Source organism: Aegilops tauschii, chromosome 1, assembly GCF_002575655.3.
Source record: "Aegilops tauschii subsp. strangulata cultivar AL8/78 chromosome 1, Aet v6.0, whole genome shotgun sequence".
In the NCBI taxonomy this organism is placed as follows: domain Eukaryota; kingdom Viridiplantae; phylum Streptophyta; class Magnoliopsida; order Poales; family Poaceae; genus Aegilops; species Aegilops tauschii.
In genome coordinates this window covers 291,813,147-291,833,894 of record NC_053035.3, presented here as the reverse complement: position 1 = coordinate 291,833,894, position 20,748 = coordinate 291,813,147, and the positions used below count along the sequence as shown (strand labels likewise).

General features: G+C 44.2%; 1 protein-coding gene across 1 annotated transcript; it reads right to left on the bottom strand.

Annotated features, from left to right (window-relative positions):
- Nucleotides 1-815: 815 nt before the first annotated feature.
- LOC109780989 (uncharacterized) lies at nt 816-3,475 on the bottom strand. Its single transcript, XM_045234742.2, has 5 exons — nt 3,356-3,475; nt 2,201-2,347; nt 1,965-2,084; nt 1,445-1,561; nt 816-1,112 (listed from the first exon to the last, which is right to left on the bottom strand). The coding sequence occupies exons 2-5, from the start codon at nt 2,303-2,305 to the stop codon at nt 1,014-1,016; spliced, it is 441 nt and encodes a 146-aa protein (XP_045090677.1). The 5' UTR covers nt 2,306-2,347; nt 3,356-3,475; the 3' UTR covers nt 816-1,013.
- Nucleotides 3,476-20,748: the final 17,273 nt, after the last annotated feature.

Here is a 20,748-nt window from a genome sequence, read left to right as displayed (position 1 = left end):
GCAATGGCAAGCGTCGTCGCAACAATAAGTAGATGATTAGATCCTCGTTTCTCCAACTTTAGTATGTATGTAATTGCTTACTTTGATGTGTCGAAATATTATGTGTCATCACTTGTGTAATTGTATGCTTAATTTGGTTATGCAATGTTGTCTTTTTAAGTATATATGTTGATGCTCTGTAGACAGAGCGTAGATGTTGTGCGGACAAAGAAAATCACATCGCACACGGACTAAACAATGGAACCCGTCGGTGATGTTTTCATCAATCACTCACAATTGTATACCAGCAATCGTTTGCTCACAACACACACGACTTGTTAGCAGTAATCGACTATGTTGTTATCGGTCTTCGCACACGTTTCCGATTACAGACCTGTTTGCCGCGTATCACACACATCTTGTTAAGTTGAACCATTTATGATCTCATGTCTCAACGCAAACAGTTCATCCGAGTGAACCGCATGCCATATATCGCACACCTTGATCTGGCTGACCGTTTCTTTTGTGTTGCCTAATCACAAACAGTTCATTCGAGTGAACCATATGCTGTATATCACACACACCTTCATCTGGCTGCCCGTTTCTTTTGTTCCCCTCATCGCAAACAATTAATTAAGCTGAATCGTATGCCCTGCATTGCACACGCAACTAAAATCTGAACCGTGTTTTATGCATCCTTCGTCGCAAACTTTTGCACCTTTTTAACAATTTTTTACACCACCATTTGCGATTATGGCATCGCACACAGTTTCGTCAAAGGGTCTCTGATCGTGGTGTCGCGTTAGCAGCATCCTGCAGTAGTGCACCTTCGAGTATGGAGTAAGTAAAAGGAGACCTCATGCATGCCCGACTCCAAGCCGATGCAGTTTATGGGTCTGTACTTGAAGAAGATTTGGTCTGCATCGTCACCTCAGCTATGTAGAGTGTTCATGCGCTCAACCAGTAAGAAACTTGTCCATGGTGAATCAGGCAGAAATAAGAAGGGCATAGTTTAGAGTCCTGTCAGTTGGCGTTCACGGCCGATGGCAGCCAAACCAAAGGAGAGCAGCAACACCAACGGTGTGTTCATGATGACAAACAAGAGGAGAGCAGCAACACCAATGGATGAGCAGCTGCCAAATAAAACAAAACAGAGGTTGTTAAATCAGAAAGTGAGAAATATAAGAAAATTTAGCATGACAATCTGCAACAAAACCAATGGCGTGTTTGGAGGGGAGGATTTGACACATGGAACCAAACTTGCAAGCATCTAATTTGATTAACATAACAGGCAATTAAAACCATCTTATTCTTGGATCCTCCCAAATCACAGCCACAAAAACCTCGAGCCACATAGATAGTAGAATCTGCCCATGCTCATGCTTAGATCCGAAAGAGAGAAAGAAACACTGCCCAGAACTGTGTAGAAGTAGAAGAGAAGGTGAAGGGGAGGAGGGATTCATACCTGTGTTGCAGTCTGTCGCCATGGCCGGAGATGGCTGAGTGTGGTCATGCAGCTGCTGGTCTTCACTGCCCATGGCGCTTCTGGTGCTGGCCAAGACGGGTCTTCATGGTGCTTGGGCTGCAGAGTGCATGCACATTATAAGTGTTAAATATGGCAGAAACGAAAATAATAGTGTTCTTCTCAATGAACTTAAAGAATGATTTGTAACAGTGAAAGCTATTGATTAGCATTGCAATATTGTATTTCTGCGCTCGAGCAGCTATAACCTTGAATATTCAACACTTGAGCTTATTACCATCAGTTGCTTCTAAGTTACTTGTGCATACAATTTTTTGAAGTGCTTCTATGTGACTTATATAAACCAGAAGTTGAGTCAAGCAGGCAAATAACAAGTCATTTTCAAATTGATCTCAGAAATGCACCTCCTGTCTAGAGATACTTTTAAACAAGTAAGTATTTGTATCATCACATCAATGTTTATTTGTTGAGTTAAGGTAGGGAGGGTAGAGCAGGGAACGACCTTGTGCGGGGGCTGGCTGGATGAGGTGTTCGACGTCTTGGTCCTTGTGGATGTCGTCCATGGATTGGAACTAGAGTATATAGCAATGACAGAATCCCTCCCTACAGATGACTTGTTGTCCTGTTGAGGATCCCCCATCCCCATGAAGAGAAGCGTCATGAGCACACACACACACAAAACATAAGGAGGCTCTAAAACTGAAATGACCATGGGGATGGGGATGTTGCTTGGCTTACCCGAATTAGAAGCCATCGAGGCGGTCGAGGACCATGGAGACGTAATCGTTGGCCCAACTCGGCTGCACCACACCGAGGCACTATTGTTCCATCGAGCTCGAACATGTGCGGGGCTTCATCATCGCCGCGGAGGTCCTGGTGGTCGTCCTGGTCCATGGAGTGTGCACCTTATTATTTCATTTCAGAGAAATCCTGAAAAACAAATGGCATGTATATGGATCACGTGGACAAGCAAACTTAGCTAATAAATATGAACAAGGCATACTATAGCATAGCAGGTAAGGAGTTAGATTCACTCAAGTATTGGTGACTAATAGACCTATTATTTCATTTCAGAAAAAGCGTGAAACACAAATGGCACCCATATAGATGCCAAGAACAAGCAAGCTTAGCTAATAAATATGAACAGGGTCTACTATAGCATAGCACGAAAGTATTGGTGACTAATAGACCTATATTAATAGTAAACAGAACTAGCTCAGAAAACAACTCTATAGCACTGATATTGATGCATTCAAGTTACTACCATTCAAGTGTGCATACATATCATAATGTTCCAAGTATGCATACACATCAGTGATGTTAATTTGTTCATAAGATTCATAACACTAAGTGCCATATCCATTGGTTTGTATCCAAAGGTGACAGATCCATTAATTCACATGCAAAGGCAGAGAGTGCTGCTGAAATTAATAGTGCAAAGGCAGAGAGTGCTGCTGAAATTAATAGTGCAAAGGCAGAGAGTGCTGCTGAAATTAATAGCGTGTGCTTCATCAAAATTTCTTAATTAACACTGCCAAGTTAATAAACGCCTTGCTTGTTTAGATCTTGCTCACCATGGTTAGTAACTAATCCAAATTAAGGTGATGTATTAACTAAATTCATGTTAATCAGGAAACAATGCACCCAAATCACAAAATCATAACACACTGATGTGTATGCATACTTGGGGAGATCAAATTGACCAAAATCAAAACACACCAGATGCTGGCTTTAGTTAGCGTTCCATGGGTACCAGGTAATCAACTCGCCTAGCTGCAATAATTCCTTGATGGAACGAGGCTACAATGTCTATCTAGACCAACAAGTTGGAATTCCTTGACGGAATCTGAAGGAAACATACACTCGTGCTTCGTTCAGGGAAAGGCGCCAAACCTGAAGGAAGGGATGACAAGAGAGCAGAGGACTTGCCGCTGCCCGCGTTGGAGGGTCGAGCTTGCTAGGGCCGAGGTCGGCGGTGAGGAGGAGATTGAGATGGGCGAGAGATGGGGAGCAGCCAACCAACAGGCATCTTGTCGTCCTTGTCGTCGGGAGGAGTGGCTGCCAACTCCTCTTCTCTCGGTGCAGCAGCGACTCTGGAGGAGCGCCTCCGTCCTACTCGACGATGGTGCCGTGGCGGATGACCTCGGAGAGGGCGAGGTCGCTGAGTTGCCTGGTCGCTTCGGCGCCCGACGACGTTTGACGCAGCCCAGGCCCTCCGGGCCCGTTGGCGTTGACGCGTGCCAGGCTCCGGGGGCTGGGGTTCATGTCCCCAGCCAGTGCCGTCCCCACGTCGTTTGGGGGCAGCCTCGCCGGCACCATCGCCTGCGATGCGGATGTGCCCTCGCCACCGCAGTTGGGGGATTTGAAGCCGAGGAGAAGAAGTTTGGGTGTGCGTCAGAGATGGCGCCGGGAATCGAAGCAGGATCCTTCAGGCCAAGGAAGATGGGCGGCAAAGGTGAGGGAGAGGGAGGGATCCGGCTTGCCTGCTCCCTCTCCATGCTCCCATCCGTGCTCCCACTTCATCCTACGGCTGTTCTTTTTCCTTTTTCTTTTCTAATCTAATCATCTTCCCCCGTGATTTTCAGGGGGTGGGGCCGGGCCTTATTTTCTTCCAATCAAATCAAGCCACGTATGCGGGAGCACGGATGGGAGCATGGGAAGGGAGCAGGCAAGTGGGAGGGGAGGGTGCAGACTGGTGGCGAGGGGAAAGGGAGGTGGGTGGCGGATCTGGATCGGGGAGCGGCGGTGGGAGGCGGCTGCAAGGGATCTGGATCGGGGAGCGGAGCGCTAGGGTGGAGAGAGGGGTCTGCTGCGAGAGACACAGAGAGAGAGAGAGCGCGCGGAGCGCTAGGATCGACGGACGGATGTATGGATGGAAAGATGTTTGCCATGTCATCGATCCAGGCCACAACTGATACCACCAATCAGAGTTAAGCTTATATAATTTTGTTTTTTCCTTTTGTTTTTCTTATAGTTTTTACCCTCTTATTCAAGGTAAACATTTAACGAATTAACCTCTTATAGTTTATTCAAATAAACCAATATTTTGCACATGTGTGTATCTAGGGATGATAAACAATGTTGATTTGGGGGGTTTCATTTTCTTTGCACAAAAGAACCATTATATATTTTCCAAGTGTCCTAAATGAGTTTTTTTTTTGAAGGACCTACCAAATATTTATTGCAAAATGGTACCTCACCATTTTTAGAAAATATTATACCATATTTATGTACAATTGACCAAACGGTTGTGTGGTAAAAGCTGTCGATCCACCTCTCATCCAAAAGACAAATTTCCGCCGATTCAGCTAGAAGGGGGTTAAATTTGAACTACAGTTGCCTCATAGTTTGCTCATGATTTTTTCTAAAAATCATTTTGAGGTGCAAAGATATATATTTCATCAGATAAACACCAAAAGTTTTCCAAAGTTCAACCACTAGCTACGAATTGTCATGCCCGCCGTTTTGACCGCATTTTGAAACGGGCATGAAAAATTCAAAAAACTGGAAAACCTTCGCATTGAGTCATTATATGTGGACAATTTACTAGTAAAAATAATAAACTTGTAGTACGACAAATATTTTAAAAATATGTTCTCAGAAACGAGCTATCATGTGTGAAGATTCATGGCTTTCAAGCCAAATGATCAATCTTATGCCCACATTCATGGCATAGTTTGTTCAAATGACCTCATATTGTGCACAAGGGTGCATCTTGAAATGGCAAACAATGTTGCCTAAGGAAGTTTTCATTTTCTTTGGACGAAAAATTCATTTTCCATTTTTTGAGTGTCCAAAATGAGTTTTTTTGTGAAGGACCTACCATATATTTGTTGCAAAATTGGACCAAATAAATTTTCTAAAATATTAGGCCATATTTAACGTATAATTGACCAAATGGTTGGGTGTGGGTCAAATTTGAACAGCAGCTGCCTCATAGTTTGCTCTTTATTTTTTCCAAAAATCATTTCTAGGTACAAAAGTATATATTCATTAGAGAAACACCAAAAAAATTCAAAGATTCAACCACTAGCTAGGAGCAGTCATACCCGTCGTTTTGACCGCATTTTGAAATGGGCATGAAAAATTCAAAAAAAATTGGAAAACCTTCGCATTGTGCCATTATATGTGACCAAGTTACTAGGAAAAATAATGAACTTGCAATACGGCAATTATTTTTAAAATGTGTTCTCAAAAATGAGCTATCGTGTTTGAAGATTCATGGCTTTCAAACCAAATGATCAATCTTATGTCCACATTCATGGCATAGTTTGTTCAAATGATCTCATATTGTGCACAAGGTGCATCTTGGAATGACAAACAATGTTGCCCTAAGGAAGTTTTCATTTTCTTTTCATGAAAAAATCATTTTCCATTTTTTGAGTGGCCAAAATGAGTTTCTTTTTGTGAAAGACCTACCATACATTTGTTGCAAATTGGACCAAATCAATTTTCTAAAATTTTAGGCCATATTTAATGTACAATTGACCAAATGGTTGGGTGTCAAAAGTTTTGATCCACCTCTCTTGAAAAAGAAAAATTTCAGCCAATTCAATAGGAAGTGGGTCAAATTTGAACTGCAGCTGCCTCATAGTTTGCTCTTTATTGTTTCCAAAATCATTTCTAGGTACAAAAGTATCTATTTAATTAGAGAAACACCAAAAGTTTTGAAAGATTCAACCACTAGCTAGTAACAGTCATGCCCGCCGTTTTGACCACATTTTGAAACGGGCATAAAAATTTCAAAAAAAATCAAAAAATTGGAAAACCTTCGCATTCTGTCATTATATGTGACCAAGTTACCAGGAAAAATAATAAACTTGTAATACGGAAATTGTTTTAAAAAAGTGTTTTCAGAAATGAGATATCATCTATGAAGATTCATGGCTTTCAAGCCAAACGATCAATCTTATGGCCACATTCATAGCATAGTTTGTTCAAATGATATCATATTGTGCACAAGGGTGCATATTGAAATGTCAAACAATGTTGCCTAAGGAAGTTTTCATTTTCTTCGGACGAAAAATTCATTTTCTATTTTTCGAGTGCCTAAAATGAGTTTTTTTGTGAAGGACCTACCATATATTTGTTGCAAAATGAGACCAGATCATTTTTATAATATATTAGGCCATATTTAATGTACAATTGAAAAAATGGTTGGTTGGCAAAAGTTTTATACACCTCTGGTGAAAAAGACAAATTTCCGCCGATTCAGTAGGAAGCAGGTCAAATTTGAACTACGGCTGCCTCATAGTTTGCTCTTTATTTTTTACAAAAATCATTTATAGGTACATAAGTATCTATTTAAACAGAAATACATGGTTTGGTGGCGATACGTTGAGGTTTGGATGGTGGCCGAGGGCCCTAACTCCAGAGCTCGTAAACTCGTAGGTCCGCCGTGTGGTCACCGCGTGACCGTGGCATTGCCACGCGTTCTGGGCGGCCTAGGAATGTCTAGTGGGTTGGGCACTCCCCCGGTAGGTGTTAGGAAGAAGAAGGCAATAGAAGAATCTCACGAGGAGACTGAACTAAGCTCAAACATGAATTAGCAGCCAAGTGTTTGATTAGTGGTAGGGAAAATGCACATGGCCAATGGGCCTGAGGTTTGGCCGAGGATGATCATCTACTAAGGACACTTTCTTGGAAAATTTGCAGCTCAAATTGAGGAGCCTAGGTCTCACTTGCTTTGCAAAGTACCACACTAGACTGAAATATGAATGTTGAAGCCGGACTCAAATGAATGAATGGACTGATCTGAAGTTTGGAGGAGGATGATAATTTGGGCATATGAAGGCACTGTAAATATTTCATACCATTTGGATAAATAAAAATGGCACTTCCTTCACAGTGCTCTCCACTGAACAGAAAATTGGGAAAATGTTGAGGGAAATTGGCTAGATTAAATGAGCTAGAATTTGGTGGAGGGAGGTCATATGGGTAGGGTCATGTCTTGGTAAATTTTCAGCAATTATAAATTAACATAAAATTCAGTTGCTTCACAAACTGAAAATATTACCAGAAACAAAGATTGGATGGTGAGATCACATGGATTGTTAGATGGGGCTCAAATTTTTTCGAGAGATATGATTTTGGAATATAGAAGATGTGGCAAAAATTCAGCTCATTAGGATATTCCTAGCTAGTACTTCCTTCACAACGGTTCTAGCTGAACAAAAACTTTGGAAATTTGCCGAGGAATATTACCAGGCAAACGGAGCTGAATATTGTCATGAGGCAATCATTTGGATAGTAAAGAATGCCCAATTTTTTGGGGAATTTTGGGAATGACTGAAATATTGGCTACTTCACAACCTAGGGCAAAATTTGACACATAGACATGACACAAAGGCAAAAATGATGAGGTGGTGCCTAGTCATAGCAATGCACCACAATTTACAAGGCTATGACCATCTATATTGGTCGTTATCACCTAGAAATAAGGTAGCGGACCAGTGCTGCTTGCTTTACGACCATTCCATGTAAGGAAATTATGACCTTTCTGGCCAAAATGGTCGTTATAGTTTAGGGTTTGGAGCCCCCGAACAACTTTTGACCAATTGGTCTCAAATAGTCGTAGATTTATAACCAATTCTTCCAGGGTCACTCACAGAAGGTCACAAGTTGACATATTTCTTGTAGTGAGTACTAGCTAGTGGTGCAACTTGTGGGATGGGTGCTGAACCATAATTCGGCGGAAGACCAAACATGCTTGCACCTATGGGTGGTGTGACAAAGTGATTCGACGTTGACGCCGAATTGGGCACACTCATAATAGGATTAGGATATGTAGGTGCAGCCACAAGCTGGTTGGTTTGACTAGGGTAAAAATTCAATGGCATACTATATTGTTGTTGCATAGGAGGTGCCCATGAAATAGGTAAAATTGGACTAGGGTTTTCAGATAAACCAACAGTATCACTAGATGGCGGAGGCATATTTTTCTGAGCATTAGCACTTTCTACGAAAGAATTGTATGTCATCACATTACCCTTATGATACGTCCATTTTGCATCATGTTTTCTTACTGTTATTTATAATGTTTTTATCCATAATAATGCTTTTTGGAGTAATTATAATGTCTTTTCTCTCATAATTTGCAAGGTACACACCAAAAGGGAGAATTCCGGCAGTTGGAAATCTGGACCAGAAAAAGCCACGCCAGGCTACCTATTCTGCACAACTCCAAATGAGCTGAAACTTCACGGAGATTTTTTATGGAATATATAAGAAATATTGGAGCAAATAACTACCAGAGTGGGCCCACCAGGTGGGCACAACCCACCTGGGCGCGCTAGGGAGCCCAGGCGCTCCCTGGTGGGTTGTGCCCTCCTCGGCCCACCTCCAGTGCCCATCTTCTGGTATATAAGTCATTTTTACCTAGAAAAAAATCAGGAGAAGGTTTTAGGGATGGAGCGCCACTGTCTCGAGGCGGAACTTGGGCAGGAGCACTTTTGCCCTTCGGCGGAGCGATTCCGCCGAGGGAACTTCCCTCCCAGAGGGGGATATCATTGTCATCATCATCACTAACAACTCTCACATCTTGGGGAGGGCAATCTCCATCAACATCTTCAAAAACACCATCTCATCTCAAACCCTAGTTCATCTCTTGTATTCAATCTTGTTACCGGAACTATAGATTGGTGCTTGTGGGTGACTAGTAGTGTTGATTACATCTTGTAGTTGATTACTATATGGTTTATTTGGTGGAAGATTATATGTTCAGATCCATTATGCTATTTAATACCCCTCTGATCATGAACATGTTTGTAATTTGTGAGTAGTTACTTTTGTTCTTGAGGTCACGAGAGAAATGATGTTGCAAGTAATCATGTGAATTTGATATGTGTTCGATATTTTGATAGTATGTATGTTGTGATTCCCTTAGTGGTGTCATGTGAACGTCGACTACATGACACTTCACCATATTTTGGGCCAAAGGGAATGCATTGTGGAGTAGCAATTAGATGATGGGCTGCGAGAGTGACAGAAGCTTAAACCCCAGTTTATGCGCTATTCCATAAGGGACCGATTGGATCCAAAAGTTTAATGCTATGGTTAGAATTTATTCTTAATACTTTTCTCGTAGCTGTGATTGCTTGCGGGAGGGTTAGTGATACGTCTCCAATGTATCTACTTTTTCTCACGCTTTTCCTCTTGTTTTGGACTCTAATTTGCATGATTCGAATGAAACAAACTCCAGACTGACGCTGTTTTCAGCAGAACTACCATGGTGTTGTTTTTGTGCAGAAATAAAAGTTCTCGGAATGAAGCGAAACTGGGCGAGGATTTTTTATGGAATAAAAGAGAATTTCTAGAGCCAAGACCCACCGGAGAGGGGCCCCTGGGTGGGTGTCGGGGATATACCCCGCGGTATGACCCAGCCGGAGATATGACCCGGCTAGGATTTGTGTTCCATTGGTAAACCGCCCAAGCCTGGTGACTCATTGGTGAAAGTTATAAACCGGCGGACAGTTATAAGCCGGCAGATTGTAAGCCGGCGGACAGTTAGAACCGGCAGATTGTAAGCCGGCGTACAGTCATAACCCGACAAATAGTTATAACCCAGCAGATAGTTATAACCCGACAGATAGTTATGACCCGGCAGACAGAGTTGCCTGGGGTTAATAAGCCCGAGACATTAAACACTACAAAAAAATACACTTCCGTGATGATACGTGTTTGTCACAGTAGGTCACGTTTTCTTTCATGCATGTACATCCATGACAATTTTATGACAGAATCAAGATAGTCATACGTGTGCTGTTGTAGAAGTGTTCCATGACATTACCAAAATTATCATCAAGGAAGTGTCCACTTCCATGATGATAAATCGCGCGTCACAGAAGTGCTTTCGTCAAGGGTGACCGACACGTGGCATCCACCGTAACGGAACGCCGTTAAGCTATCGGGTCCGGTTTTGGATCCGATAACCCGTTAACAGCCCCGACCAATGGGGATTTTCCACGTGTAAAATCATCATTGGCTGGAGGAAACACGTGTCGGCTCACCGTTGGGACAGATGTCATCCACTCATTGGACCCAAAGCGCCTATGATACGTCGACACGTGGCACGGCCCAACATAGGCCCATTCCTGTGAAAAGTCCGGCCCGTTTGACTTGGTCAAAAGGTGGCGGGCCGGCCCACGGCAAGCCTGTTAACAGCATGTTCGCATATAGCCCATTTACAGCCCGCTATCCCAGGGCCCGTTTACAGCCTATCCGAATTAGGCCCAGTAGCGTCATCTGGGCCATCCAAAATACTTCCAGCCCGTTTTACCTTCCAGCCCATGTATGGCCCATGACATCTTTCGGCCCATATGAGGCCCTTAGTAACCCTCGGCCCCTTAATGGCCCGTGGTAAAACTGGCCCGTAATGAACAGTGTATCACTTTATACCCATTAACGGCCCATTATTCCGTTGGGCTGTTTCCAGCCCATGTTATCTTTCGGCCTTCTCAGGGCCCATTTATTCTTGGGCTCATTTCTAGCATTCGGTTACTTACGACCCATTACTGTCATTTTCTGCTTGTGGGCCAAATTCAGCCCATGGTTACAGTCGGCCCGTTTGTGGCCCGTTAATACGTTGGGCCGTTTTCATGCCGAAAAAACCCGTTGGGCTGTTTTCATAGAGTTATCAAATACGGCCTATTAACGGCCCGTTATTGTCCACGAATAGTATGGCCCATGATTGGCGAAATGATGATACGCCCCATAGAAGGCCCATGGATCCTACGGGCCGTAAAAGGCCCATGGATCGTACGACCCTAGAAGGCCCGTGGATCCTATGGCCCGTATAGAAGGCCAATGGATCCTACGGCCCGTAGAAGGCCCATGGATCATACGGCCCGCAGGAGGCCCATGGTTACAACAGTCCGTGTGTTGCCATGATTATTTTGGCCTAGTTTCCAAAAATAGGTTATTGTGGCCACTAGAAAAACACATAAAAAGAACTGCAGTGACTACAAGCAAACAACTAAACAAGACAATAAGGAAATAAATAAGCAAGCAATTAACGCTAGCCTATTACCGCTATTACACATATTACATCCACTGGGCATCAAAGTTTGCCACCAGTGCAAATATAGGGAACAAAGCAGCATATTACATACACTGGCCGTCAAAATTGGCCACCAGTGCAAATAAATGCGGCAGCAAAACAAGAGCATAACTGAAACAACTTCAGAAGAGCTCAAGAAACATGGTATCCACCATGCTAGCAATAAGCTTAGCAAGCTTATTAGCTTTGTCCTGTTTGGCGCTCAAATCCTCCAACGCTTGTTGTTGCACCAGAAAGTATGCATCTAAATGCTCCAGGGACTTCCAGTCCTTCCGCTTCTTGTCGCAGCATAGCTGATCGATGTCTTTCAGCTTGTAGTTGAGACTCAAGAAACCGTACTGATTCAGACAGTGAGTTTGAATAGCTTGTGCAAGCGGTAGGGGCCAGTAACTCGAACACTAAACCAAGACATGACTTTAGGGTTGTCTCACTGTCTTCGAGATAGTCTTCCTTAGCTGTTTTATCAGCTTTGTTGGAGACCAACAAGGATGTGTCACTATCCTGAACCTTATCTGCATTACTTCCTTTACCATTGCTTAATAAGGCACTCTTCCCCAATATTCTGTCAACATTCTAAAAGATGAAACAAGCAGACACATAACAGGTTTAGCATGTACTAGTATATGAAACTCATTTCGGTGAACCAGTTCGTTAGTAAGGTGGACAGGATTAAACTACCAAGTCTTCTATTGCCAAATACTAGTACATAATAAAAGCATCAAACAAACATATATCTATGTCCTATGGTCACTGCATTGTCTTGCCAAATCAAAATAGAGACACGGTTGAAATCATATCAGTTCAAGACAAAGCAGCAGTGAAAGAATACAAAGCGTGCGAAACTACACGGCACAACAAGATTTCAGATGGGTACCATGGGTCTACATGTACAACAACACTATTGGCTCTGTTGTGATGCTAGTCATGTGCATGATATGAGAAGTCAACTGTATACACAATTGAAATTGAAATCAACAGAGCTATTGGTAAGAGCAAGCCTGTTAAAGAAACATGCATGAACATACCTGCTGTGCCATTGGAGTTTCGATTGGATCCTTCAATTTAAAAATAAGTTTGTATGAGTAAATACAGTGATACAAGAGCAAAGCAGTATGCACGATAGCAATCATAGTTAAAAAAGGCGCGCCTAAGCGAGCGCTTAAGTGCGCCTAGGCTCTAGGCGTTGGCGAAATGTGTTGCGCATAACTACGCTTAATCTGTGCATAACTGCGCATAAGCATGCGCTTTGGTCAGTAAAGCGCAAGGCGGTGGCAAAACGCACAATTAACGCCTAGCACTTTTTTGAAGTATGATAGCAATGGAATCTTAAATTAGAACAGTTGTTCTTCAGGTTTAGGCACTTGTTCTACATGAACAGAGTACAGTAAGACGCAAGAATATAGTACTTAAAATAGAAAATGAGCTCATAGACCTTACCACATTCTTGGTTCGGGACCAGTACAAAACAAGGCGTTCCCAGTCATCGTCCAGTAAATGTGTCTCAGGAGAACGTAAGGGAATTTAATGAGTTTCTTTGCCGGTGAAGTACGTTTTCTTCAGGTAATTCCGATACTGCCACCAAGCATTCTTGGAGATAGCAGAGGTATTAGCACAGGTTACCTCATCCTGAGTTTCCAAATCGGTCCTTCTCTATAGAGAAAAATGGGAAAATTTGTTGTATTATAACCATCATGGAGGTAGGATGTATGGGACAAAGCAAAGTAATTGCCATGAATAACATTACTTACACATAACTCCTGGACAAACACCTGCAACTGGCATTTTCCTTCATCTTTAGTATAATATTTCCAAGATGGGAAGATACACACATACGATTTAACAACATCAAATGCGATAGATGCTAAACTACGACTAGCTGGTTGTGCTTCCTCCACAGGAATAGGCGTACTAACTGGTGGAGTTGGGGTTCGCCGTGGTAGTACTGGCCCTTTGGGCACTGGAGCTGCCTTACTAACTGCTCTTGTTTGGGAGCTCTATGGTGGAGATGGTGTTGTGTCAACAGGAACTGGGTTACTATCTGCTGGGGTTGGGGTTAGATTGGGTGAAGCTGGTTCTCTGTCCATCGCAGTAGGGGTACAATCTGCGAGAGTTTGGGTTATGTGTGGTAGGGCTGGTTCTCGTGCATGTACAACCGGGGTGCTATCTCCACCAAGAGGTAGCACTGTTTTATTTGAAGACCGTGTTTTTAGACCGCTAGATGCTGGCATCACCCGCTCCAATTCCAATGGCTGATAAACAGGAAACATAGTTGAATGTACAGACATTGTATGAGAGACAGATGCAATAGATAGTGTGGAAAAAAGAGGGCATGAAATAGTTGACATGTATATTGTTTAACTAAAATGGATAGCATGACATAATTTCACATATATGATGTCTAACTAAACTGGATAGCATAGCATAACATAATTTAAAGATATGATGAATAACTACACAGGATCGCATGACATAATTCACCTACATGTTATCTAAGTAATCAGGATCGCATCATTTAATTCACATATGTGATTTGTATGCTAAACAGAGGGCATTAGATATGATGTCTGAACTAAGAACATGGTGTTGAATATTGTGTATATGATGTCTAAACTATGCAATGCAAGACACCATATGCATGATATGAGCAGTATAACCGTGCCAAGTTAGAGCATACACCTCGGTGGGGGAATAGGACTGGTCATTTGTCTCTGAATCCATCTCTAAGGAGCTATCGGGACCCAACAAGAGATCTGCTTCGACAGGTAGCACTGTCTGCTCTGAAGGCCTTGTTTTCACTCCAGATTTTTCAATCTCCCACTCAAATGGCTGATTCACAGGAAGAGGAGTTTAATGTACAAACATTGTCGATAAATGGAAATGTAATGAAGAAAAGGATGGGCAAGATATCATTCAAATATATGATGCCTGGTTAAACATGATGGCATTGCACATTTCACGTATATTATGGCTGGCTAAAAGACATGAGACTGCATAATTCCCATATATGATATAGAAACTAAACAGGTGGCATTATAGAACATGTCTAAACTAAGCAGATGACATATATGATGTCAAAAGTAGGCACTGTAAGGCAACATATGCATGATATGACTAACATCATCATGCCAAGGTAGAGCAAACACCTTCGGGGTAAATAGGAGTGGTCAGCGGCGTCTGAATCCGCCTCAGAACAGATATCTTCCTCTGGATTACAATCTGGAGAGGGGTGGGGAGGGTTTGCCATTGAACCCACCATGGAGCAATGTCTGCATGACATTGTATTGTTGCGCAAAACTCTTCTCTTTTTCTCTACATGTTCAGCATGACTGTGTACAATATCTTACATGCATACGAAAAAAATATGGTGAGATTATGTAAGGAGAGCATGCAGAAATTTAGAGTGATGGTAACAACCAGTGGATTGATCCAAAAATAATGATTTAGCAGGCTGATGATTGCTTTAATTTAATAAAAAGACAGATGATGATTGCTTTACTATTTGTTTCCCACCCAAGATGAACAACATAGGCATAACCTAGGTGAACCAGATATTAGACAGAGATACTATTCATTGCTTCCTCGATATGTGCCCCATAACTAATTTATAACTCAAGTTTGAAAATTAATTTGGACCTGACTTGGAGTCCAAGAGGTGAACAGGATGATAAAGTAGCAGGTAATTCTAAGCAATGCATAACATAAGCAGAAACAAAAGAGTGCGACCTCCCTTGTGGACCCGTGTACTCCTCAGGTTCATCTGCTGAGTCGATGATGGTGATGCCGTTGCGGTTGGTGCTGGCGGCAGGGAAGGAGATCTGAGGCGGCGAAAGACGGTTAGGAGTCGTGATGTTTGGTTTGGTGGACGTTTCTGTCGATGGAGCAGCTCAGTTGAGGTGGACGACATCGCGGCAGGAGCAGAACAAACCACACAAAGTTCCCTTCGACACCTACCTGTAACTGAAGTAATTCTGTAAGGCCTCATTTGGCTTGCATGATTCTAAAAATGCAGGGATAGGAAAAACACCAGAATAGGATAGGAATGCACATGGTAAACAGAGAATTTGTAAACACAGGATTTCTGTCAACTTGAGTGTTTGGTTTACAGGAATTGGAAGAGCAGAGGAATGCAAAGAAACATGGCCAAAATAAAGTGAAACCATATGAAAGTGTGTATAGTTAGAATGTTATTCTGTCACTAATGTACTTGGTCTTGTTTTCATGCATAGGATTTTGAAAAGTAGGTCCAGGTGGATGTTTTGCTTCATTCCTTTCAACAAAATGCATGAATAATTGAATAGTAGAGTGCCATTGGAAAATTCCCTATTGCTATGTTTTTCCGTTGAACCAAAATAGCCCTAATGGATCGACATGAATGTATAGTAATAAGTGATGCAACAAGTGTACAACCTCTTTGCGGTAGCCGTGTCAACCTCAGCATCATTGGGTTGGTCGCTGAAGCAGTTGAGGCAGAGGTGGCTGTCGGAGGTGTGGAGGAAGATCTGAGGAATCTGTAGACAGCATCCAGGGCACTGCTCTGTTGTGATGGATCGTTCTGTCGTTGGAGTAGTCCCGGTGAGCCGTAAGACGTCAAGGCTGAAGCAGCACAAGACAGACATCGTCAATCTCAAGTGGGATTCTAATAGCATCTCCAATAGATGATGTAAAATAGATGTAAAATTTACATCACCAAAAACCACCTCACTACAACAGATGAGGTAAAAACTATTGACTCTGAACTTAACTGTCGAAACTGAAATTTACTATGGAATCTGAATGTTACTGTCGAAACTGAACGCAATGGTAGCAGAGAGGCACTTGACATGTAGTTTAGGGAGGGCCTGCAGTTCATCTTCAACCTGCACCCCCTGAGCCGCCAGCCACCATCGGCCGAACCGCCAGCCCCAACGCCGCCTCGCCGCCCCAAAACAACTCCCCACCGCTAGTCCGCCGCCGCCCCGGCCAGCCCCATAGGCCCCCCGCCCCCCACCCTGAACCCTAAGATAGATAGTGGGGTACCTCTCCGGCAAGCCCCCGTCCCCGCTGCGGGTGGTTCTTCCTTAACTCCGGCGAGCCCCCCACCCCCTGAAAATTGACTGACCCAAAAGTCGATTCAGTCGACTGAAGTGTAGCTAAATCAGAGCAGAGCAGCAGCACGAGCGAGGGGGAGAGCAGCAGCAGCGCGAGCGAGCGAGAGCTGGAGCAGCAGCAGCTGGGCGAGTGAGCGATCGAGCGAGAGCCGGAGCAGCAGCAGCGCGAGCGAGTGAGCGAGAGCTGGAGCAGCAGCAGATCTGGCTGGTATGGACGCCGCCACCGAAGGGGCCTCGTGCTGGGGGAGAGCCGCCGTGGAGATGTCGCCCACGGCGCCGGCTTCAAGGTAGCCGCTCCATGGGAGTGCGAGATGGAGGACCGTCGGCGCCGGGAGGTCGAGCTAAGGAGAAGGTGCGATGCGATGAGGGTACAACCTCTTTGGTGGTGCCGAGTAGGCCTCGGCTTCGTCCGAGGAGTCGGTGAGGATGCTGCGGTTCCAGTGGAGCAGGTTAAGGCGGCGCTGTGGGGATGGAGCAGCCGCGGTAGATGAGGCGATCGTCGGAGCAGCTCCTTGGAGGTGGAGGACGGGGCAGCTGAACCGGCGGGACGACGAGATGGATGACGGATCCTCATCCGGGGAGGTGGACAAGGGACGTCGAGCTGTTGCGGTGGACGACGTCGTTAGGGAAGAGGCTCCGGCTGGGCAGCGGTGAGGTGGCGGACGAAGGAGGGTGGGGTTTCGCGGCTGGAGCGGAGAGGTTATGGCGGCCTAGGATTTCGAATGGCAAAAAGGAGGCGATGGGAGGGGGTGAACCATGACTTAGGGACGTGCTTGTCCAAAATGTAGGGTGTGTTACAAAAGTACCCCCCACCGATTTGAACTAGCGGCCCTTTCGGCTCAGGGTTAGAAGGGGGATTTCGCGTGTCGGGATTTGGCAGCTAGAGGGAGTTTTCGCGAGCGTTGTAATTTCGGGATAGCAAGGCGCGGGTTGTGAAGGCGCCAGTTTTGGGAGCACGATATCTGAATTTTCAGGGTATAACAAGGCGTGGGTTGAATTTTAGGGATAAGCCTAAGGTGTAATATTGTACTTGTACGTACCAAATCAATTCACACTTCCCTCAACCAAAAAGAAAATGAAAAAATAAAACTATTCACACCACACAAAGAGAGAGTCTTGCCCCGTTTTACTATAAAAATGCTATTCAAAGCTACTCCCTCCTTCCATCTATATAGGGCCTAATGCGTTTTCCGATGCTAACTTTGACCAAATATTAGAGCAATAATATATGACATGCAACTTACAGAAAGCACACCGTTAAATTCGTCTGTGAAAGGTTTTCTTTCAATGATATAATTTTCACATTGTGCAAGTCATGTACTATTAATCTTGTAAATAGTCAAAGGCGGTCTTAAAAAACGCATTACGCCCTATATAGATGGAACGAGGGAGTATGAATCCATGTTATGTTCAATTAAATTTTTTCGCTTGCTGTATAATGCATGTAACCTACTCATACCAACATTTTAGTGCATTCCAAATGTCTATACTACCACTGCAATTCGAACTAAATTTGAATTCGTTTCTCTATTTCAATAAGAATCTACAATCATGATTGTTGCCAACTTCAACTATCATTCGTGTATTACCTTAATAACACACCACATGATTACTATAGAGATAGATATGAACTATGTGTACTAGATGAACTCGAATTCTATTTTTTGAATACACTTGATGTTGATTCCAAATAATAGTACATTTGATGTACTAACTATATATAAATAATCAAAACCATCTTCCATACGTGTACACCGTGTTTATCACACATAGTATAGTGCCCCGCCCCCTACATTATGACAAGTATTTAGACCTGAGCTGCAAAAGCCACACATTAGCCCAAATTATGATCAATGTTCTATATATTATACGTAGTACTAGCAAGATACCCATGCGTTCCACAGAACATCAACATGATTAAGGGGAGGCCTAATTTGCAAATATGGAGAGGGGTCTGGGTATCTTTTTTCAAAATTGCCATAGTTTCCTTCCTATCCGTCAGATATAAATCGGACGACCTATATTGCAGGATGGCAGGCACACCATCATCAACAACTCCATTTTTTATAAGAGTAGAGATAAAATATATTATATGTAGTATAACATGTTCATAACCACACCATGTGTATCACCGTTATATATATTCACACATGCGTCAGTTTAAAACACTATGATAAATTCTTCAAATATCCGAATTCGCTTTTTATAATGAAGTATGATCTCTATTCGTCTTTTACACCCACACAATCCTCTTATCTTTGTAGCTATCTAGCACTAACTTTCTCTCGTGCATGCACACGCCCGCATCCCTCTCACCCTCTGAGGGAGTCCTGGACTAAGGGGTCCTCGGGCGTCCGTCCTGTTATCTACTGGGCCGGACTGATGGGCTATGAAGACATAAAGACCGAAGACTGTACCCGTGTCCGGATTGGATTCTACTTGGCGTGGGAGGCAAGCTAGGCGACCGATTATGAAGATTTCCTCCTATGTAACCGACCCCATGTAACCCTAGACCTCCCCGGTGCATATATAAACCGGAGAGCATAGTCCGGATAGAGACACGTCCATTACCATAATCATAGGCTAGACTTCTAGGGTTTAGCCATTACGATCTCGTGGTAGATCAACTCTTGTAACACTCATATTCATCAAGATCAATCAAGCAGGAAGTAGGGTGTTACCTCCATAGAGAGGGCCCGAACCTGGGTAACATTGTGTCCCCCGTCTCCTGTTACCATCGATCCTAGACGCACAGTTCGGGACCCCTACCCGAGATCCGCCGGTTTTGACACCGACATTGGTGCTTTCATTGAGAGTTCCACTATGTCGTCGACATAAGGCTCGATGGCCCCTTCAATCATCGGTAATGGCGTCATTCAGGGAGAAAACTTTCTCCCCGGACAAATCTTTGTGTTCGGCGGCTTCGTACTGCGGGCCAACTCGCTTGACCATCTGGAGCAGATCAACAGCTACGCCCCTGGCCATCAGGTCAGATTTGGAAGCTTGAACTACATCGCGGATATCCGTGGAGACTTAATCTTCGATGGATTTGAGACCGCGGCGATCGCTCCCCTTCTCTCCGATGAACATGACTTAAATCTGTCATCGGAGCACACCCAGGAGATGGATCTTGTTGCTGCAACGGCCTCAGGACCGAAGCAGATCATGCCCTCCGAGGCCATAAAGTCCGCGGCATTGGAGCCACGCACGGACTCGACATCCTGCAATGCTTGCGTCAATGGAACTCCGGAGTCATCTCCGGCAACACGTTCCGGATCAGGTGCGCCTGCGGACACCAAGCTGGATCGGTTATCGATTTTCGAATTTAGCGCCGCAGACATCTTCCAGCATTCGCCTTTGGGTGACGTACTAAATTCTTTGAAGAACTTGTCCTTGGAGGATGACTCATAGCCGAACTATGTTCGGTTCAAGCTAGAGGCGGACGACGAGGAATTTTGCTTCCCACCTGCCACCCACTTCACAGCCACTGTCGACGACTTAACCGACGTGCTTGACTATGGCTCCGAAGACATCGACGACATGGACGACGATGCCAATAAGGAGCAAGGCCAAGACCCGCCATTTACTGGACATTGGACGGCCACCTCTTCGTATGACGTGTACATGGTTGATACACCCAAAGGATCTGGTGACGACAAAGAAGAGCCAGATAAGAACAAACCCTCTGAGACGTAGTCCAAGCGTCGGCGCCCCAAACGCCGTTCTAAGCCTCGTCGCTCAAAGGATCCGGGCGACGTCGAAAACAATGAAGACCCTGTCGGAGCTGCATCCGAACAGGAGGAACATGACAACACGCAAGACAACCCTGATGAACAGGCCATATAAGATAACTTGGAGGACGATAGTTACCATCCACCCTCCGAGTGGAGAAAAGCCTCGGCAACGAAGACTTCATCGTGTCGGAGGACCCTCTGGAGCAGGAGCGCTTTAAGCTTCAGCTCATAGCCACTGCAAGGAGCCTGAAAAAGAAACAGCAGCAGCTTCAAGCTGAACAAGACCTGCTCGTCGACAAATGGACCGACGTCCTGACAGCCGAAGAATACTGCCTCAAGCGCCTAGCCAAGAGCTACCTGAAACGCAGACTGCTACCCCAATTCGATGAGGAGGCACCGGAACACATA

Excerpts from the sequence above, each read along its gene's own strand:
- LOC109780989 (XM_045234742.2), bottom strand. The coding sequence starts at position 2,305 with ATGTTCGAGCTCGATGGAACAATAGTGCCTCGGTGTGGTGCAGCCGAG. Across the intron at positions 2,085-2,200 it reads CTCGATGGCTTCTAATTCGG|GACAACAAGTCATCTGTAGG; the intron begins GTAAGCCAAGCA and ends GATCCTCAACAG. Across the intron at positions 1,113-1,444 it reads GGCGACAGACTGCAACACAG|CTGCTCATCCATTGGTGTTG; the intron begins GTATGAATCCCT and ends TTTATTTGGCAG.